Source organism: Phyllobates terribilis, unplaced genomic scaffold, assembly GCF_046119375.1.
Source record: "Phyllobates terribilis strain yellow unplaced genomic scaffold, ASM4611937v1 Scaffold_2__4_contigs__length_985480577, whole genome shotgun sequence".
Classification (NCBI taxonomy): domain Eukaryota; kingdom Metazoa; phylum Chordata; class Amphibia; order Anura; family Dendrobatidae; genus Phyllobates; species Phyllobates terribilis.
The window spans coordinates 481323131-481346400 of NW_027362762.1; the positions used below are offsets into that span (position 1 = coordinate 481323131).

General features: G+C 42.3%; 1 protein-coding gene across 4 annotated transcripts in view; it reads right to left on the reverse strand.

Annotated features, from left to right (window-relative positions):
* RSRP1 (arginine and serine rich protein 1) overlaps positions 1-22044 on the reverse strand; it is a 37231-nt gene extending 15187 nt beyond the window's left edge. Inside the window, exons 1-4 of one of the 4 annotated variants that reach the window (XM_073665851.1) lie at positions 21910-22044; positions 16167-16608; positions 10101-10195; positions 9441-9508 (exon numbers count right to left, since the gene is read on the reverse strand). In XM_073665851.1, coding sequence (XP_073521952.1) covers positions 9441-9508; positions 10101-10195; positions 16167-16530 — 527 coding nt within the window. In that variant the 5' untranslated portion in view covers positions 16531-16608; positions 21910-22044. Of the gene's footprint in view, positions 1-9440; positions 9509-9808; positions 9853-10100; positions 10196-16055; positions 16609-21909 lie in introns of those variants that run through there. The other 3 variants (XM_073665838.1, XM_073665846.1, XM_073665834.1) reach the window with 3 other exon arrangements.
* Positions 22045-23270: the final 1226 nt, after the last annotated feature.

Genomic DNA, 23270 nt, shown 5'->3' on the forward strand with positions numbered 1-23270 from the left:
ACTAGCTAAATTAACAGGGGGTGAAATAGATCATTTCTTGGTCTCCAAAAATGACGTGAGGGACCAGTTTAGTAAGCTGGCCATTGGCAAAGCAGCAGGGCCTGACGGTCTCAGTCCACGTGTCCTCAGAGTGTGTGCAAATGAGTTGTGTACTGTCTTCCAGCATCTCTTTAACCAGAGCTTACAATCAAAGAGAGTACCAGTGCTATGGAAGACTTCCTGCCTGGTGCCGGTTCCCAAGACTACCTTCCCGGCTTCCCCGGGGGACTATAGACCGGTGGCCTTAACATCGCATGCGATGAAGTCCTTGGAGAGAATAGTACTTGCTCACTTGTGTCCGAGGGTGATGGCGCATACTGATGCTCTTCAGTTTGCGTACCGGCAGGGACTGGGGGTGGACGATGCTGTAGCGTCTCTGCTACAAACAGTACATTCCTTTTTGGACAATGATGGAACCACAGTGCGTGCTTTGTTCTTTGATTTCTCTAGTGCGTTCAACACATTACAGCCACTCTTACTGCGTGGAAAGTTGATTAAAATGGCGGTGGATGAGGGACTTGTGAATTGGATAATTGACTACCTGTTGGATAGGCCACAGTTTGTTAGGTGGGGGACGGCTACATCAGATAGTGTACTGAGCAGTGTCGGAGCCCCGCAGGGAACAGTGCTGTCGCCATTCCTCTTTACATTGTACACAGCTGACTTTCAGTATAAATCAGACCGTTGTCACCTCCAGAAGTACTCGGATGACTCTGTGATAGTTGGCAGTATTGGGAAGGACCAGGATGAAGAGGAATATAGAAGGGTGGTTGCGGACTTTGTAGTATGGTGCCAGGCTAACCATCTAGAACTAAATGTTAAGAAAACCAGGGAGTTGGTGATGAGCTATGGAAGGTGCAAGAAGGTATGCCTACCTGTTACCATTGACGGTCAGGATGTGGAGATGGTGGACAGTTTCAAATATTTGGGGGTTTACCTGGATAGCAAGCTAGACTGGAAGTGCCACATGGAGAAGGTCTACAAGAAGGGGATGAGTAGATTGTACTTCCTAAGGAAGTTAAGGTCTTTTAATGTGTGTGGCAAAATGCTTGAGGTGTTCTACCAATCCATTGTGGCTAGTGCCACCTTTGCAGCAATAATTTGCTGGGGTAACAGTGTGCGTGTTGCTGACGCCAACAAGCTCAACAAACTTATAAAGAAGGCTAGCGCGACGGTGGGCCTACAGCTTGGGACTTTTGAAGAGGTGGTAGAGGATAGGATTAAGAAGAAGTGCAGAGCTATAATGGGCAACAACACACACCCGCTTTATGAACTGTTTGCGAAACAGAAGAGCACATTCAGCAATCGCCTAATACAACTAAGTGTAAAAAGGAAAAATACAGGAGATCGTTTGTTCCAACAGCTATGGGGGTGTTTAACAAATGTCTGAAAAGCAATGTCTAAAGCATTCCAAATGTTATGTTATCATATGTGTCATGTTCGAGATCTGTGTTCTGCTGCTGTGATACCGCAATTTCCTCCGGGATAAATAAAGTATATCTTATCTTATCTTAACACTTAAACTTATGCACAGTTATAAAAGGAGCTCAATCTTCAACACAGAAGTTCTAGATAATTTAAGGGGTTGTCAATCTTTGGGGACCATTTTTTTTTTCTTAAATGCATGCAATTGGGTATTGTTAAAAGATTTGCACCATTTGTCTCCCACAGCCACTGTATTACACTGTCAATTGCAGGTTGCAGAATAAGAAAATGGGGTTGGCCACATTTTTATTTTATCAGATGCGTTGAGGACATGATTTTGAGGCATTTACTATTATATAGGTATACACCTCACTCATTTTTAATAAAACCCAATTGCATGCATTTAAGAAAGAATATATAATCCTGTAATTGTCACGCTATGGCTTTTTTTTGACCCATTCTCTCTCATTTCAGGAAGAATTTCCAGCAAGGCTCCTTATCATCAGAGGCGGGATTACAATGACAAGTAGCACCTTTATACACAGTTGATAATACAGGATCCACCAATCACAATAGTTGGTGTCACCGCTGACCCTGCTCTCTCTCCCTTCACAATAACCTTTGCACAGGCTCATTAGATACAAGAAAAGATACCGTCAGACCATATGTTGAGGCTGATGTACATATATAGTTTCCTGTAATTGGAAGTAAAAAAAACAAAACAAAAAAAAAAAAACAACATTTACCTTAATTTTAAAAACAAAAACCTGGAGTTAAACGATTGTTTCATTAAAAAATTACCCCTCTCTAATATTCTGGTCGGAGTTTAAGGCTGTGTGCCCACTATGCATTTTTTAAGCGTTTCCGCAGCAGTCTGCCATGTTCCCAATAATAATAAGCATGTGCTGTGATCACATAACTAAATGACGTCACAGCAGGTCCTTTTAGACCATTGCGAGCTGCCGGGAAGCCAGGACGGATCGGATAAGGACACCGGGGGCCATCAGAAGGTAAGTATAATATTTTTTTTTTACCATTCTTTTACGGTCACATTATATAAATCCATGCTGTTTGCATGGATTTATATAGTGTGACCAAGTTGTCAAGCACTTTCCAAGTGATGCTAAAATTGCTTGGAAAGCGCTTGACAACCCGCATGCGGAAATGCGAGTGAAAAACGCTTCACATCAGCAAGTCCCTGGCAGGAAAAACGCATGTACAATCCACATGTACAATCCACATGTACAATCCACATGCATTTTTTCTGCCAGGGAGATGCAGAAATGCTCAGGAAAAAATCCGGAGCATCGTGGGCACATAGTCTCTAACAACTTTTGGGGCTAAGGCTGAGTGAATAATACCAACATGGCGGTTTTGACAAATATATATCATGTGAATCCAGCATTTATATTTTCACATTCAGGTAAAAGGATTGTCAAGTGTTGTAAACATGACAATATGTAAGGAGAACATATTAAAACTAGCTTAAATAGATAGTGGTGCTATTCCTTTCATTTTTTGAAAATGGCAATGATAATATTGCAGTCACATTAAGTCAAGCCAATACTATTTCAGATTAATTGTGAACAGCAATATACACTACATATGAAGTCCACATACACTAATAAAATAAGTATTCCCCATCTCCAAGATCCTATCCCAATATTTAGTAGGTATAAAAGCAAATACCTCTAATTAGAAATGTAGTTCTTCTGATTCGCTACGTCTCTTACCCCATGTGAAAGACATTGCAGTAGCTTGGGTATCCATGGTTACGACCACTAACAACTAACTGTCACTATAAGCGGTAGTAATCATGGATACCCTAGCTACTGCAAAGTCCTACACATGGGGTAAGAGACATAAATCAGAACTACACTACATTTCTAATTGGAGGTATTTGCTATTATTATACCTACTACATATTGAGTTAGGATCTTGGAGATGGGAATACCCCTTTAAGGACCCATGAACCATAAATGAGCATCTTCTACAGGCTACAATATTATGGTATTTCCAGTTTTATACAAAGGAACTTGAAAGCACTTCAAATATGGTATGGAGTAGAACATTCCTTGGTTTGGAGGTACACTCCCTGACAGAAGTTAAGTCGCTTATCCAGGTTATGTAAATAAAAGCTTATAACCTGACGTTAAATTCATCCATTGGTTTTATAAATTACTCTTTTGAAAGCTGAAACCCTCCCAAATTTGGTTTAGGTTAAGAAAATAAATTGGCATCAATGCTGAAATATTGATCATTTAATGAACACAGAATGGTCAGATTTTAGCAAGACAAGTTTTGCCGCCCACAGAAAGTAATGTGATATTCAAACAATTATCTTAAAATACAAATATATGTTGCATAACATTGGTGAATGAAGTTGTGGTGCTATTAGAGTCATATTTAATATTTTGTGTGACTTCCATGAGCTTGAAGGACTGCATCCATGCGGTTCAACAACGATTCATACAATTTATTAATGAAGTCATCAGGAATAGCAGAGAATGCAGTCTTCCATGCCTCCCAGAGTTCATCTAGACTCTCTGGTTTTGTCTTCCAAGCTTCCTCTTTCATCCTATCCCAAACCTGCTCAATGATGTTCATGTCTGGTGACTGGGCCGGCCAGTCCTTGAGCACCTTGATCTTTTTTGCCTGGAGGAACTTTGTTGTAGAGATGGATGTATGAGATGGAGCACCATCCTGCTGCAGAATTTGACCCCTTTTATGATTTGGAGTGTTAGAGGTAGCTAATACTTCTTGATATTTTAGGCTATTGATATTGCCTTCCACCTTGCAAATGTTTCGCACACCCCCATACTGAATGTAACCCCAGACCATGATCTTTCCACCACCAAATTTAACTGTTTTCTGGGTGTATTTTGGATCCATACGGGCTCCAGTAGGTCTCCTGCAGTATTTGCAGCAGCTGTGGTGTAATTCTACTGAATATTCATCAGAGAAACCCACCTTCTGCCACTTTTCCAGCGTTCATCTGTTTAGCAGGCTGTGGGACTTTGCAAATGCCACACGGTTTTTTATTTGCCTTTTGTTTAGTGCTGGCTTCTGGGCACTGATTCGACCATGGAGGCCATTTCGAGACAGAATCCTACAAACTGTTCTACTTGACACAGGGACTTGAGGTGACCAGGCCTGTGGGAGCTTTGCTGCAGTGGAAGAGGGGCTTGCTTTGGATTTTCTAACCTACAAACGTTCCTCCTGAGCAGTTGTCTTGCGGGGTCTGCCGGACCAGGGCTTGTCAAACACATCTCCAGTCTCTTCAAATCTTTTTTTAATTCTTTGTACTTGACGCTGAGACACATTAAAGGTGCCAGCCACCTCTGCAGTGGATCTGGTCTTCAGCCTCTTGATAATCAAGGCTTTGGTCACAGGGTGGATTTTTGGCATGTTGCCAGAGCTCAAGTTGCAGTTCAAGTGAAGGTCTGGGGTGCTGGGTTTCTTTTTATACACACCCACTAATTAACCGATCATTTACTGAGCACTGGTGAGTATGTAAACTAGGATTGGGTGCATTATATGACCAGGCAACAAAACTTTTGTCTTGCCAAAATCGGACCATTCTGGGTTCATTAAATGATCAATATTTCAGCATTGATGCAAATTTATTTTCTTAACCGAAACCAAATTTGGGAGGGTTTCAGCTTTCAATAGAGTAATTTATAAAACCAATGGATGAATTTAACCCCTTAACATCTGACGTACTAATACGCGTTTGTGCCCTGGGACTTAAGAGCCAGACCCGTATTAGTACGTCATCGCGATCGCGCACGCACACAGGCTGTGCGGGCGCGATCGCCGCCGGGTGTCAGCTGATTGTCACAGCTGACACCCGGTACTATGTGCAGGGAGCGGTCCTGCACCGCTCCCAGCACATTAACCCCTGCGATCGAAGTCGATCGAAGTCTATCGCGGCATTGCGGGGGCAAGGGGAGGTGATCGCCGATACTCACCTCCTCTTCCGGCTTCCAGCGCAGTCTGCAAAGGCTTCCCGGGTGCTGCCATGACGACCCGATGTCGTCATGACAACATCCGGGTCACCAGACAGCAGGAAGATTGTTTGGACATGCGCAGTGCATCTCCAAACAATCTTCACACTGTGCACCGCTGATAGCCTGCATGGCATAGGGATGGTGCTGCATTCCTGTGCCATGCAGGCGATCAGAGAAAAAAAAGTGAAAGTCCCAGAGTGGGACAAAGTACTAAAGTGTATAAACTGTCTGAAAGTGGAAAAAAAAAAATTTGCAAAAATATAGAAAAAAAATAATCCACCAAAAATAAAAATATAATGTACCCATCAATAATTATTATAAAAAAAAAAAAACAATAAAAGTACACATATTTGGTATCGCCGCGTCCGGAACAACCTGACCTATAAAACTGTCCCACTAGTTAACCCCTTCAGTGAACACTAAAAAAAAAAAAAAAAAAAACACAATGCTTTATCACCATACCGCCAAACAAAAAGTGGAATAATACGCGATCAAAAAGACGCATATAAATAAAAATGGTACCGCTGAAAACGTCATCTCGTCCCGCAAAAAAACAAGCGGCCATACAGCTCCATCAGCCGAAAAATAAAAAAAGTTATAGCTCTCAGAATAAAGCGATGCTAAAAAATATTTTTTTCTATAAAAAAGCTTTTATTGTGTATAAGCGCCAAAACATAGAAAAATGATACAAATGTGGTACCGCTGTAAACGTACTGACCCGAAGAATAAAGCTACCTTATCAATTTTACCACACGCGGAACAGAATAAAAAAAAAACAAAAAAAACAATTCCTGAATTGTTGGTTTTTGTTTATTCTGCCTCCCAAAAATCGGAATAGAAAGCGATCAAAAAATGTCACGTGCCTGAAAATGGCACCAATAACAACGTCAAGTCATCCCGCAAAAAACGAGCCATCACATGACTGTCTGCCAAAATCTGGAAAAATTATAGCTCTCAAAATATGGCGATGCAAAAACTAGATTTTACAAAAAATGCGTCTTTTAGTGTGTGACAGCTGTCAGTCATAAAAACCCCTTATGATTCTGGCATTGCTGTAATCACACCGACCTGAAGAATAAAGTCGTCTAATCACTTATACCGCACAAGGAACGGCGTCAAAAATAAACTCTTGGGTTAGGATTGGGTTTGGGGCTAGGGTTGTGCTAGAGCTAGGGTTGGGATTTTTTTCAAAAGTAAGAAAAAAAGATGACGATATGGCGACTAGTGTTGAGCGCAAGTGCTCGCTACTTGAGTTTGCATCGGGTGCTCTGGTATGCATTGAGTATCATGGGTATTTGATTGACATGCTCGAGTCTCTGCCCCATATGCTTCGCGGCCAAAAAAACTTTACGGGGATTGCCTGCCATGCACGAGCGATCCCCGCATGTTTTTTTTTGCGTGTCTAATAACCGTGAAACATGCGGAGCAGGGACTCGAGCATGTCACTCGAGCACACGCTGTACATGGTGCATACCTGAGTACCCGATGCAAACTCAAGTAGCGAGCACTTGCGCTCAAGAATAATGACAACTTATTCAATATGATGACCTAATGTAAACAAATTCTGTGCCGTACCTCTGGGTTCAAAATGTTCACTATACACCTTAATAAAATCCTTGAGGGGTATAGTTTCCAAAATGGGGACACTTGTGGGGGAGGTCCACTGTTTAGGCACATCACGGGCTCTCCAAACGCGACATGGTGTCCGCTAACAAATTGAATGGAAAATCGGCTCAAATTGTTAGCGGACGCCATGTTGCGTTTGGAGAGCCCCTGTGTGCCCAAACATTGGAGCTCCCCCACAAGTGACCCCATTTTGGAAACTAGACCCCCCAAGGCACCTATCTAGATGAATAGTGAGCACTTGGAACACCCAGGTGCTTCACAAATTGATTCGTAAAAATGAAAAAGTGTTTTTTTTTTTCACTTTTTCATTTTTACGAATCAATTTGTGAAGCACCTGGGGGTTCCAAGTGCTCACTATGCATCTAGAAAGGTGCCTTGGGGGGGTCTAGTTTCCAAAATGGGGTCACTTGTGGGGGAGCTCCAAAGTTTGGGCACACAGGGGCTCTCCAAACACAACATGGCGTCCGCTAATTATTCAAGCAAATTTTACAATCAAAAAGTCAAATGGCGCTCCTTCCCTTCCGAGCCCTGCCGTGCGCCCAAACAGTGTTTTTTCCCCAAATATTGGGTATCTGCGTGCCCAGGGGAAATTGCACAACAAATTTTGGGGTCCATTTTTTCTTGTTACCCCTGTGAAAATAAAAAAAATTGGGTCTAAAGTAACATTTTTGTGAAAAAAGTTAAATGTTCATTTTTTTCTTCCACATTCAAAAAATTCCTGTGAAGCACCTGAAGGGTTAATAAAGTTCTTGAATGTGGTTTTGAGCACCTTGAGGGGTGCAGTTTTTAGAATGGTGTCACTTTTGGGTATTTTCTGTCAAAAAGACCTCTCAAAGTGACTTCAAATGTGATGTGGTCCCTAAAAAAATGGTTTTGTAAATTTTGTTGGAAAAATGAGAAATCACTGGTCAACTTTTAACCCTTATAGCTCCCTAACAAAAAAAAATTTTGGTTCCAAAATTGTGCTGATGTAAATCAGACATGTGGGAAATGTTATTTATTAACTCTTGTGTGACATATCTCTCTGATTTCAGGGCTTAAAAATTCAAATTTTGAAAATTGCAAAATTTTCAAACTTTTCGCCAAATTTCCGTTTTTTTCACAAATAAACGCAAGTGATATCGAAGAAATTTTTCCACAATCATGAAGTACAATATGTCACGAAAAAACAATCTCAGAATCAGGGGAATCCGTTGAAGCGTTCCAGAGTAATTACCTCATAAAGTGACAGTGGTCAGAATTGTAAAAATTGGCCTGGTCATTAACGTGCAAACCACCCTCGAGGCTTAAGGGGTTAAAGTCAGGTTATAAGCTTTTATTTACAAAACATGGATAAGCGACATCACTTCTGTCAGGGAGTGTATTCTACTACAGAAAGAGAATACAATGCCTCAAAGAAGCAATAAGATGGCACACAGCACACATAGAAAGGTAGGGACTCAAGGCAAAATGCATGCAAGTTACGTTATGCAAGTAAATGTAGGAACTACATCTACTTGTGTTTCTCAAGCTGCGATAACTTGAAACTTTAAAACCCTGGAGAAAGGCACAACTTCTATTGGGTTTGGCCACCAGATTTCAAGGTTCTGACATTCCACTGTGCACAGCCTAAGCTAGGTTCACATCTGATACAGATGCCATGATTTTTACTGAACCAAATAGTGCAATTACTCTTTCAAAGTTATGACAGAAAAGCGACAAACCCCAAAACAAATTCTGGTTCTAAAGGTGGGTTTACGCAGGCATATTTTACAGTGGGTAGAAAGACTGCAAGTCTCCTGACCCGAACTTACAGCTTAAGAAACATGAGGCTGTAAATTCAGGTAGAAAAGTCCGGGCATTGCAGTCCAAATTACGTTAATTTTTCTGTTTTTTTTCAGGCTTGGTTCAAACCAACTGCCAAATATGCAAAAAAAAAAAACACCACGTTAAAAAAATTGTAATTAGGTTATTTTTCAAATTTATTTTACACGTATTTCTATACATCCAAAGCCACATAAACACTGCAATATTTTGAGCACAATTTACTAGCAGAATTTGTAAGCCAAAACTAGGAGGGGGGAACTGAGAAAGTATAATAGAAACACGTCACTGCTTCTGTATTTATCACCCACTCCTGGTTTTGGCTTACACATACTGATGTGAAATGGTGACCAAAATACTTCCATGTGAGCGCAACCTTACAAACATTAATCACATTTATTCCATCAAGTACAATGCAAGAGCTACAAGCAGCCATCAGTGAGCAGCACAATTAACTTATCTCCAAAGTGATGCAGGCCTCTTCTTCTATATTCTTAATCGGGAACATGGTTAATAGATTATGAAGGTTACCTGTACCTGTCTTGAGAAAATATTCTCAATTCCGAGACTCTAGGTGCATCGTCAATATGTTGATATTTCTTTTGCTGGGGAGGTGGGGGCAAAGATTGAAACTTTTAAGCTGCTCTCTTAACCGAGCAAGAATGCTTAGTATTTCATTGTCACAAGATATACAATCCTTCCCAACATACATTTGTCTTATTTCACGTAATTTGTGTGGAGGGCAACAATATAACAAATTATGCAACTCTAGTGACACAAAGTCTGTAGTCTTAGCCCAAGTTCACATGCAGCGTTTTTTCACCAGCCAAAATCTGCTTTCTTGGCACTTAAAAAGCTGCATTCAAAATGACATGCTGCAGATCTAAAAAACGCCCAGAACATTACCACCAGGTTCTCATCCACAAAGTGCTGATGTTCATATGCTTTTCTATAAAAACAGAAAAAGCATTTAAACCGAATCATGTTCTGAACGAGTGAGAAGAACAGGGTTACCACAGGTTGCCTTCAGCCCAATCTCACGGCACAGTACAATTTTTAACAAAGTGTCAGATTTTAATCAGCAGTGTCTATAGCTTGCTGCCATTTCAGATAACAAGGGCACATGCGAACTGTAAATGTAAAAAAAGGCCAATTTATCAATCTCAACAGACCCAGTGGCTAAAAATATATTCCTACCTTTGTGCTCTTCTTTAGGCTTTCTGGAAGCTCAATCTCCTTCCCTAGGGATTTTGTTGCGTTCATTTTTGCAATTTCTAATAATTTCAATCTTTCTACAATGAAAAAAAAAAAAAAAAAAAAGAGGATTAGCAATAATATTTACCAGGCAATGACTTACGTGATTTAATGTAGCAATATTTTGAAGGGGTTCTCCACTATGCAGACACCCTCTTCTCAACTGCTATATTCCCCTGTGTAACACAACATTCTGTACTCACATCGGGTGTCTGCACGGGTTCACTTCTCACTTGATGTTATGTCACGTGAGCCCTACAACCAATCAGCATCCGCTAATGGGCCAAACCACTCACTTCCTTTGGATGATATGAACATCCGCAAGAAGAGAGCTGCTTCTGCTCCGACTCCCTCCAGTTGTTAGTTATGTCTGAAGGAAGTAAGTGCGAAGCAGCCGCTGATCGGTTGTAGGGCTCACGTGACATAACGTCACGCGAGCCCCGACATCACTGGAAAGGTATGCAGATATTTAATTTTACACTGAGGAACATAAGAAGTTGTCAGAGTAGTGGACAACACCTTTAAGTTCTCTTAGGCTAGGGTTAACTCATTCCGCACTGCGTTATTATTCCAGGTGGATTAATGGCCCAACCAGATACCATTAAAGAAAAACATGGTTTATCTGGTGCAGTTTGTTTCTGTCATAAGACATCAGGGTGACTTAGTCTTAACCTCCAAAGTGGGGCCAGATTACTAAATATTCTGCATTTTCTGATAAATTTCTTGATTCTTTTGGTCATCGGTGCAAAATTTTGGACTTCAAAAAAATATGAAAGTTACACATTTACTTTCGCAATTTAAAGTGAACCTGTCAGCTGATACAAGCATGGTGGCCTGAAACGCTGACAAGCCTTTGCCTATACACGGATGGTTTGGGCAGCACATATCAGCTGCCAGGTTCTCTTTAACCGCTTCCCGACCGCCCACTGTATATAAATGTCGGCGCTGCCTGGGCTCTGTGCAGCACTGACGTTTATAAAGGGTCGGTGGTCCCGCAGCGCCCAGGACCCCCAGGGTCCTGCAAGTGTGGTGCAGAGCAGTAGCTCTAACGGGACATCATCGGGACCTGATTGGATCAGGTCCCAATAATGTTAACCCTTTGCTATCTTCTAGATGCTGCGATCCATAATGATTGCGGCATTTAGAAGATCATGAGTGGAGAGGGGGTGGTCCACTTACCTTTCCGACGGCCCCCGTGATGTCTGAGAGGACCTGGCGGTGTCATGGAAGCCGGAGGTCACATGACCGCCTCCGGGTCCGCTATGTATGGTGTCCTGCTAGGCTCAGCCTGCAGCTGAGTCTAGCAGGAGATAATGACAATGTAAAACTGTCAGGTGAGCTCTCATGCAATGCAATACATGTCTATTGCATTGCATGAGAACAGGGATTACAAATTTAATAATTGATGTACCATAAAGGGACCAAGTAAAAATAAAAAAAAAGTTTTCAAACTGTTAAAAAATAAATAAATAAATCCAAAAAATAAATAAAGTATTAAACCAATGAATCCATATATTTATGCAACAACAAAAAAAGTACACATTTGGTATCGCCGCGTCCGGAACCCAATCTATAAAACGGTCACACTAACCACTCCTGTGCACATCGTAAAAACATAAAATAAAAAAACGGAACAAAAAACTATGCTTTTTCGTCATATCGCCAAACAAAAAGTGGAATAAAATGCGATCAAAAAGCCAAATGGAAATAAAAATGTTACCGCTGAAAACGTCATCTTGTCCCGCAAAAAAAGCTGCCATACAGCTCCATCAGCCGAAAAATAAAAAAGTTATAGCTCTCAGAATAAAGCGATGCAAAAAAATTATTTTTTCTATAAAATAGTTTTGTGTAAAAGCGCCAAAACATTAAAAAATAATATAAGTGTAGTATTGCTGTAAACGTACTGACCCGAAGAATAATGCTGCCTTATCACTTTTACCACACGCAGAATGGCATAAAAAAAAAAAACAATTGCTGAATTGTTGGTTTTTCTTCATTTTACCTCCCAAAAAACGGAATAGAAAGCGATCAAAAAATGTCACGCACCCAAAAATGGTACCAATAAAAACGTCAACTCATCCCGCAAAAAAACAAGCCCTCAACTGACTGCCGGCCGAAATATGGAAAAATTATAGCTCTCAAAATATGGCGATGCAAAAAAGCGTCTTTTAGTGTGTGACAGCTGTCAATCATAAAAAACCCGATATGAATCTGGTATTGCTGTAATCGCATCCAAAGAATAAAGTCGTCTAATCACTTATACCACATGAGGAACGGCGTAAAAAATAAATAAAACCAATTCTTCACCTGCTGCTGATTTATTATGTCTCCCAAAGATCGCAGTAAGGCTCTGCCCACATTTACCCGGCGTTCTACGCTGAGCGCTAACACCGGGGTTTCCGTGTAAATCTCTGAAATACGCGATTCAGACAGAACCCCCGGCAGAAGATTCCCTGTAATGAAGCAGATGTAGGCACTGTGGATGGAGTCTGGCCTGTGATCCCACAGTGTCAGTTTTTTTAGGCGTGCATAAAAGTGCGGTTGGCCACAGTTTTGTGCACTTCTGAAAAAAGGAGACCGCTAAACAGAGGCCAGACGGAGTCCTGATTAACTCTGCTGCCTCATTATAGTGAATGGATCCCTCGGGGGTTTCATCTGAATTACATCACTTGGAGATTTAGATGGAAACCACGATGTAAGTGCTCAGCCTAGAGCGTCTGATAAATGTTATGTAAAACGTTCCCAATAAAAGCTTCAACTCAGTCCTCAAAAAAAATAGCTAGTCCCCACTCAGGTCCGTTATCTGTTAAAAATATAAGGGACTTCCACGTTACTGGTAGCAGAAAGGCTCTGGAAAAGCTAAATGGCCCTTGCCCCCCAAAAGAAATTCAGAAAATGTTGTGCTCCCAAATCCAAATGCCTCCCTCCCTTCTGAGCCCCACAATGTGCCTAAACTACATTTAGAGTCCACATGTTTGGCATTCCTGTAGCGATGAGAGTTTGCCCAATTTACAGGTGCATGTCTCCAGAAGAATGAGCTGGTCACTGCAAAGTACTGGTCACTTCAACGGCAGTTTGAAGTTTTCACTCAGCAACATCCACTGCTGCTTGTTTCTGGAAAAGACCCATGGAGTCAAAATAGTCACTACACCTGTAGGTAAATTCCCAAAGGGGTATAATTTCCAAAATGGGGTCACTTGAGGGGGGATTCTGCTCTTCTAGCACTTAGGGGTTGTGTATATGGAGTCCGCAAACTATTCTACAATAATTTGTTCTCCAAGAGTCAAATAGCACTCCGTCTCTCCCGGATCTCGCCGTATGGCTAAGCGGTACGGTACAGCCACATATGGGGTATTGCCACGTTTAGAAGAAATTGTGTGACACATATCGGCACCATTTTTACCCATTGCCCTGTGTGAAAATGTAAAATCTGAGGGTAAAACTTTTTTTGTGGTAAAAATACAATTATGTTTTCTTCACTGCCCAATGGTATAAATTTAACAATTAAAAAATACTCACTACTTCCCTAGATGAATTCCTTGAGAGGTGTAGTTTACAAAATGGGGTGACTTGTGGGGGTTTCTGCTGTTTCGGCATGTCAGCGACTCTTCAAATGTAACATGGTGTCTGCAACCTATCCCAGCCAACATAGCGCTCCTTTCTCTTCCAAACCCTGCCGTACACCAAAGGAGTGGTTTTCCCCCACATATGAGGTATCGGCGTACTCAGGAGAAATTGCACAACAAATTTCATGGTGCAATTTCTCCCGTTTCCCTTAGGATAATGCAAAATTAGGGGATGAAAAAACATTTTAGTGGTAAAAATGTGAAATTTTTATTTTTATGGCTCAATATTATAAACTTCTGTGAAGCACCTGGGGGCTCAAGGTGCTCACCACACATCTAGATAAGTTCCCTAAGGGGTCTAGTTTCCAAAATGGTGTGGGGGGTTTCCACTGTTTAGGCACATCAGAGGCTCTCCAAACGCAACATGGCGTCCGCCAATTATTCAAACTAATTTTACATTCAAAAAGTCAAATGGCGCTCCTTCCCTTCCGAACCTTTGCCGTGCGCCCAAACAGTGGTTTTCCCTCACATATGGGGTATCAGTGTGCTCAGGAGAAATTGCACTACAAATTGTGTAGTCAATTTTATCCTGTTACCCTTGTGAAAATAAAAAAATTGGGTCTAAAGTAGCATTTTTGTGAAAAAGTTAATTGTTCATTGTTTTTTTCCACATTCCAAAAATTCCTGTGAAGCACCTGAAGGGAAAGTTCTTGAATGTGGTTTTGAGCATCTTGAGCTGAGCAGTTTGTAGAATGGTGTCACTTTTGGGTATTTTTTGTCCTATAGGCCCCTCAAATTCACTTCAAATAAGATGTGGTCCCTAAAAAAATGGTTTGTAAATTTTGTTGGAAAAATGAGAAATCGCTGCTCAACTTTTAACCCTTAGAACTTCCTAACAAAAAAAAAAAATTCAAAGTTTGAAAATTGCAAAATGTTCGCCAAATTTCCGATATTTTCACAAAAGCAAGTCATATCGAAGAAATTTTACCATTGCCATGAAGTACAATATGTCAGGAAAAAACAATATCAGAATCAATGGGATACGTTGAAGCGTTCCAGACTTATTACCTCATAGGCCACGACCCCACTATCAGTATTTGGTCAGTATTTTTTCTCAGGAGTGGCAGCCAAAACCAGTAGTGGGTGTTAAATGTAGAATTGGTGCACTTGTTTCTCTTATTGTTCCTCACCTGATTTGGCTCCCATTCCTGAGAAAAAATACTGCCCAAATACTGATAATGGGGCCGTGGCCATAAAGTGACACTGGTCAGAATTGTAAAATTTGACCTGGTCATGAAGGTGAAAACAGGCTTGGGGGGGGGGGGGGGGGGGGGGGGATAAAAGGCTTAAGTGGCGTTAGCGAAGAAATTTTACCACTATCATGAAGTACAAGATGTCACAAAAAAACATCAGAATCAGCGAGATCCGTTGAAGCGTTCCAGAGTAATTACCTCATAAAGTGACAGTGGTCAGAATTGAAAAAATTGGCCTGGTCACGAAGGAGAAAACAGGCTCTGGCGCGAAAGGGTTAAGGACACAGGAATGTGTTTTATGTGCTTCTGCCCCCCCCCCACACCCTCATCCTTGTCCCAAGAGCCATGACTTATGTCAATATAGCCATATAATGTTTTTTTCTCTCTTTTTTTTGCAAAACAAGTTGTAGTTTTCATTGACATGATTCATTTTTACCAACTGAAAAAACATAAGCGTTATACGCCAGTGTGAGCGAACCGATGCTGTGAATGGGTCTCTGCAGATACCTGTCTGAATGGAGATCGAGCATGCACAACTGTGTTGTATTCATCAAAATCAGATGGAAAGGGTCAAGTAGGGAACTCAGCAGCTTCCAGCAAGCTCAAAGAGAATGAATGAAGTGGAGGTGTGCATGCTCAGTCAACCTGTACATTCAGATGGGTGATTGCTTGAGGTCTCTGTAGAAATGTTACCGCCTATACCATCGATCGTGTATAAATGTATAGGTAGCACAACCACTTTAACCCTTCCCTCTGCAGCCAATTTGTGCTTTCATTTTCCACCTGCAATAGGGCACCAATGGCAGCCGGAACGTGTCAGCACGCATTCCAGTTAAGCACGCTGTCAAAGACTGACAGTGGTGTTTAAAATGGTTAACAGCAGCAGGCGGAGCTCAGCTCTGGCCACAGCTGTTAAAGATACCGGCTATTTAATATAGCCAGTTTCTGCTGTGTGTAGAGTTCTCCGCTCCGAAGCCCACACCACATACATGGGAACCTCTGCAATGATGTACATAATATTACGTGAAGGTGATAAGCTGAAAAGTAGTATTTCCAGGAACAACGATACATTATCTTACCCTTTTCACTTAATTGTAATGGTGTTCTGCTGCGGGATCGAGTCCTTGATCGACTTTTGTAAGATCGGAAAGTAGGAGAGTATGGATGTCGTACAAAGTCGTAATACCTACTTCCATAAGATCTGGATCGGTGTCTTGAATAATGTCTATGATATGAAGGCGATCGACTATGTGACCTATATCTAGGCGGAGATCTATATCTTCTGTACGTAGAAGATGGTCTCCTCTCTCGTGGGCTGTAAGCTCTTGAGCGGCTTTTGGAGTAAGACCTAGACCTAGATCTGGAGCTTCTTCTAGTTTTTTTCCTCTGATAATGTCTATCCTGTGAGCAAGACTGACTCCAGGTTCTTGAACATGAGGATCCTGGGGATCTGGAGCCAGAGCTTGAGCTGGAAGACTTGTGCTTCACTGAGAGCATTTTAGACCTTGAGCGAGATGGACGCTCTTTGGGGGAATTTAAACTGAAATCATCCATAATATGTCATCTCCTTAATCTTCTTATTTGCCTCATGCCCATATGCTTCACTTTAATTCAGTTTATTAACAGTTTTGTCTAAGAGAAAGGAGAAAGAAAAACAAAATAATGTTTAAGGTTATGGTGATCAAACATATATTTCTTAACCCTAAACGGCTATGTCTTGGTGCCCGCCTCTAAAAGGCAAATACGGTCTATATCCAACAGAGCAAACTGGGACTCGGTCTGCATCATTACAGTCAACGGCCCGGTCAGTGCATACGCCTGAATTCCTGTGTTGCTTCGGAGGAAAGCGTCAACGGAAACACTGAACATCTGCTAAAAAGCTATGTGAGCATAGCCTAACACCTTTTAGATAAGGGTCTCTGTTGGGTGAGGGGCAGAGCCGATCAGTATCTGTGTCAGGCTATGTGCCCACGATGCAGAAATGCTGCATATTTTTTCCGCTTCTCCCTGGCAGGAAAAACGAATGCGTTTTTTACATGCGTTTTTCCCGCCAGTTAGAGGCGTTTGTCAAGCGTTTTTGCATGTATTTTTGCATGCGGGTTGACAAGCGCTTCCCAAGCGATTTTAGCATCACTTGGAAAAGTGCTTGACAACTTGTTCACACTATATAAATCCATGCAACCGGCATGGATTTATATAGTGTGACCAAGTTAGATAAAAAAAAAAAAAGAATGGTGAAAAATTGAAAAAAAAAAAAAAGGATTATACTTACCTTCCGATGTCCTCCGGATGTTTTCTCTGCTGCGTCCGGTGTCTTGGGCGGCTCGCGGTGGTGTGAAGGACCCGCGGTGACATCATTGAGTCATGTGACAGGTCACAAGACTCAATGACGTCATGGCAGTTCCTTCACAACACTATGACCCATACAGCAGACCAGACGGAGGGGAGAAAACACCGGGAGGACATCAGAAGGTAAGTATAATCTTTATTTTTTTATTTTAAATTCTTTTTTTTTTTAACAGGTTCTATGGTACCCAGGTCTGTATGAGAGTCTCTTCTCCTCTAGACCTGGGTACCATCTGCACATTGAACCGTGTGATATCCGCATGTGCAGATGCAGTGATGCGGATGTCACGCGGTCCAATGCAAGTCAATGGTGGCGATTACGCTGCGTGTCCGCAAAATTAATGGACATGCTGCGTATTTTTCCGCAATGATAATCCGCAGCGGAAATTTCCGCAGCAAGTGCACAGCACATGCGGATTATCATTGGGGACCATGGGGCACGTATTACCAAGTGCTTTTTAAGCGTTTTCGCTGCGGAAATTCCGCTGCAAAAACGCTAGAAAAACGCATAGTGGGCACGCAGCCTCACATTACAAACCCTTATCAGCTCTCCACCTCTCATAGCACTGCCAGCTCCGCTGTACTGCCCATCCAGGAAGGGGTAACATCTGCTGTACTTAAAAGTTGCTTTGCGGACAGCAGACAGGTGTGATTACTGACAACTCCAGACAGGCAGTGTGATGGAAAGAGTAGAGCTGTCAGTGCTATGAGAGGAGAAGAGCTGATAAGAAGTGGCTTCTTTCACATGTTGATGTTCAAGACTTAGAAAAAAAAATTAAAAGGACCATATTAAATCAATATGCTGGAATCGCTTCTTATCCATTTTTTGTGAAATCTATAATTCCTGCTAGCATAACTTCAAGATTAGTCTACATTAAGTTTGTTTACAGCCTGTTACAATGGAGATTCATAGGAACTGTGAACAAAACGATAAAACATTTTTCATTCAAAACAAGTTTAAGGTTTATTAGAGTAAAAAAAAGTTGCTGTTTTTTCTTTTAAAGGGAACCTCTAACGTCCTACTACTCTCTACACTGCCCCCATAGTGTTGTTAGTGATGCAATGTGCGTCACTATAAGCTTTTTTCATTAAAATTGGTTGTAATATAATGATTTTATAACGTTTAATATACTTAGATCCTACCTGCTCGTTCAGTCATAGGGGTATGATTCTCAGTCATTGGCGGATGCCGCATTCACTCACTGCTGGCGCCGCCCATGTATTGAATCCTGCTCCCAGCAAGCGCTGATATTGTGGGGCGCAGGCGCATTTGCACGCGTCCGGCCGCCTGTGCAGTGAGGCGCGGGGAACGGAGCGTCATAGCGCATGCGCATGGTAATCACACAGCCTCACTGCGCAGGCGGCCGGAAATATACAAGTGCGCCTGCGCCCCACAATATCAGCGCTGGCCGGGAACAGGATTCAAATACATGGGCGGTGCCAGCAGTGAGTGAATGCGGCAATTTTCTGGATGAAAATTTGACAGATTTTTTTATACACTCGTATGACTCCAGCCTAAGAGATAACATGATAATGGGGCAGCACTCTATGGAACTGCTGGAGATAGGAGAGTACAGCAGTCTGCTAGATAATGAATGGAGTGGTACATAACCAAGGCTTCATTGCAACCAGTAAATTGATACTTCTACATGGTATGAGTAACAATGAGCCAAAATGAGAATAACCCTTTAAGGCTGTGTGCCCACAATGCGTTTTTTTTAAGCGTTTCCACAGCGGCAAAAACACTTAAAAAACGCATGGTAGAAGGCCTGCCATGTTCCCCAATGATAATCCGCATGTGCTGTGCACATGCTGCGGAAAATTCTGCTGCGGATTATCATTGCGGAAAAAAACGCAGCACTACCAATTATTTTGTGGAAGCGCTGTGTTTTCGCCGCCATTGACTTGCATTGGAACGCGTGTAATCCGCATCACAACATCTGCAGATGCGCACTCCATGCGTTTCAATGTGCGGATGGTACCCGGGTTTGGAGAAGAGGAGACTCATCCAGACCCGGGTACCATAGAACCTGTGAAAAAAAGAATAAAATAAAAAATAAATATTATACTTACCTTCTGATGGCCCCCGGTCTCCATAGCGATGCATCCTGGCTTGCCGGCAACTCGCGATGGTCTGAAAGGGACCTGCAGTGACGTCATTTAGTCATGTGACGGGTCACGCGACCGCTGACGTCAGAAGGTCCTTTAGTCCACCGCGAGCTGCCAGCAAGCCGAGACACTTCGAATAAAGACACCGTGGGCCATCAGAAGGCAAGTATAGATTTATTTTTTACCATTCTTTAACCCCTTCGCAACCCTGGGATTTTCCGTTTTTTGCATTTTCGTTTTTTGCTCCCCTTGTTCCCAGAGCCATAGCGTTTTTTTTGCATGGATTTATACAGTGTGACCAAGTTGTCATGTACTTTTCCAAGTGATGCTAAAATCGCTTGGAAAAGCACTTGACAACCCGCATGCGGAAATGCATGTGAAGAACGCTTCACTTCCTCATGTCCCTGGCAGGAAAAACGAACGTAAAATCCGTTTTTTCTGCCAGGGAGATGCAGAAACGCTCAGGAAAAATCCGGAGCATTTCTGCATCGTGGGCACATAGCCTTAAAAGGGAATACACAGGACTCATACTGATGACCCTCCTACCCACATACAAGACAAATAGGTTCACTCTACTGTGATGTTGAGTAGGTGCTCAGAAGGAAGACGTAGTCTTCAAATAAGTCGAAAAAACTTCAGCACTCTACTAGTTGCAAGTGAAGGAAGTAGCTTTATTTAGTTAAACCGACCCATGTGAACACAGATTAAGCCAACGTTTCGGCCAAATAGGGCCTTTCTCAAGGTAGATCTGTGCAGGAAATGGTCGGAGGGCCCCGAGCTATGCAGATCTGTCAGGTGATTTTTTAGTACGATACGAATGGTATCTTGAAATGGGGCTTGGGCAGCCCTGTCAGAATGTGTAACTTTTATTGCTGTAGCTTCTCCGGTGTTCTTGCTGTAAGCCCTGAACAATTTACAGCCGTGCGCCTGCTGGTCAAGCATAGGTAATGCCAAAATGAATATGAACTGCTCCCCACGCCCATAATCACGCTCACCCCACAGCGCTGGAGTCAGGGGTAGTAAAAATCTGCAGCTGTAAATTCTCCAGTGCTTACAGCAAAAAAGCAGAGAAGCTTCATATCCTGAAAAGGCTGCACAAGCCCCATTTCAGGATACCATTAGTATCATACTTAAGTCACCTGAATTATTTCCTTTAATGGGGGCACACACACACACACACACACACACACACACTTCTATCCAGTCATCAGTGCATTGAAAACATTGTATCCTCACCAATATTATAACAATAAAAAGATCAGGTAAGGGCGCAAAACAACAAGTCCCCACACGGCTATCAACAGAAAAAGAAAAAAACGTTATGGCTCTTGGAATAAAGGCAGGAAAAACTAAAGTGAAAAACTGGCCGGTCATTAAGGGGTTAGAGGGCGTCTGTCACCCCCAAATGCAAATTATACAATAGCTACAGCTATATATATTGCTGATAGGATTTTAATGGAGGCGGAGTCACCAGTACAACAATCATTTCCTCTGCACTTTGGTGGTAAGGCTATGTGCCCACAATGCAGAAATGAAGCGGAAAGTTTCCGCTTCATTTCTGTATGTCCTTGCCCGGAAAAAATGCGTGCGGAATTTGACACGCGTTTTTCGTGCGTTTTGCACATGCGGAATTGCCATGCGTTTTTTTAATGCATTGAGAAGACAATTCCGCATGCGTAAACGCACAAATAATGGACATGCTGCAGAAGTTTCCGCACATCAAAAACGCTGCGGAAAAATCCGCAGCATAAGCATTGAAATGGCGGGATTGTCATTGGGGACCATGGGAGGATTACCAAGCGTTTTACAAGTGCGGAAATTCCGCAGCATAAACGCATCGCGGGCACGGACCCCAAGACTCCCTCTAATCACTTCAGGACACAGAGAAGTCTGCACTTCTCCTCCATTGCAGTCATATGAGAAATGCAGCCAATCACCACTGCCCAATATGGCAGCACTGAAAGGACAACCCCTTTAAGACACAGACTATTGTATACTTATTTTACAATGGCAGACAGTCAAGTATAGTTCACCCATTTGTGCTGTGATCCCAGACAGTGCGTTTACCCATAGGATCAAATGGGTTTGTAAAAGATCACAGTACTAGGATCAGGCCATAAAGAGGACATCAGAAGATTCTCACCGTCACTGACGTCATTACCATTCCCCTGTGACATCAGCAGAACCCCCCCTACAAAACAAAGTGTTAAAAGTCACGTGACATTGGGGGGAAAAAACTCATACCGCAGCGTCACATCACAACATGGCGGCAGAGCTGTGCGAGATGGCGCCTCCTCACACTGACCCTCATCCCCACCCTTAGAAACAAAGGGAAGCGTGCACCAAAGTAACTAAAGCCTAAAGGCCTCTTAGTAAGCGCGCCAGTCACTGCACTACATAACTGCCGCTAGTCTCCCAGTCTCCAATATCCCAGTCATGACGTATTATAGAATGTCATAATAAGACGATAGTACTAACAAGCCTTATGCCGGATAAGCTACAGCCCGTCCTCGGGACTGTCCACGGGTAAACTGAGCGGCGTTCTCCAGAGCAGCTGCGTTATTCCGTCATGGGAGGAGGGCGGGAGAATGTAGACGCGACTGCTGATTGGTGAAGTCTGTGGGAGCGCGACTCTGATTGGATGGTTTCCTTCTCAATCAGTAGGCACACTCGGCGGTAGGAAAGTGCTGGAAGCAGCTGATTATATAATGTAATATGACTATAGGCTCTAGGTTACTGTGACCATGGCTATTACTGAGACTTGTGAGTGGTAATTAGCTGAATAGTGGCTTATTATAAATAGGACATGTGGTAGACAATATTACCTCAGAAAATGTCATCTGTTCTCGAAGTAGCAGTGTGAAAAATACAGTCATCACCTATAGCAGCCTGTCATGTTAGTGGAGTCTAGACATATACTGGGTGCCATGAGTTACAGTATGGCATTTTATCAGCTACCATAAAAATCAGGCTATTTGTCATGGATTCGCCACAAGCACAATTTTTAGGGTATGTTCACACTGCATTTTTTTTCCAACGGTCAAAAACCTTTTTTTTTGTTTTAAGCAAAAACAATGACAAAATGTGCTCAGAAAGATGGCCGGCTGGTCGTCTTCTGAGCATCTTTTTAGTCCTCCCATTGACTTACAGGTGCATCTCACTAAATTAGAATATCATCGAAAAGTTAATTTATTTCAGTTCTTAAATACAAAAAGTGAAACTCATTATGTAGAGTCATTACAAACAGAGTGATCTATTTCATGTGTTTATTTCTGTTAATATTGATGATTATAGCTTACAGCCAATGAAAACACAAAAGTCATTATCTCAGTAAATTAGAATAATTAACAGAAAACACCTGCAAAGGCTTCCTAAGCATTTAAAAAGGTCCCTTAGTCTGTTTCAGTAGGCTCCACAATCATGGGGAAGACTTCTGATGTGACAGATGTCCAGAAATCAGTCACTGACACTCCACAAGGTCCCAGAGTCTGGAGGAAGAGTGGAGATGCCACAATCCAAGCTGCTTGAGGTCTAGAGTGAAGTTTCCACAATCAGTGATGGTTTGGGGAGCCATGTCATCTGCTGGTGTAGGTCCACTGTGTTTTATCAAGACCAAAGTCAGCGCAGCCGTCTACCAGGAAATTTTAGAGCACTTCATGCTTCCCTCTGCTGACAAGCTTTTTGGAGATGGAAATTTCATTCTCCAGCAGGACTTGGCACCTGTCCACACTGCCAAAAGAACCAATACCTGGTTTAAAAACAACAGTATCACTGTGCTTGATTGGCCAGCAAACTCGCCTGATCTTAACCCCATAGAGAATATATGGGGTATTGTCAAG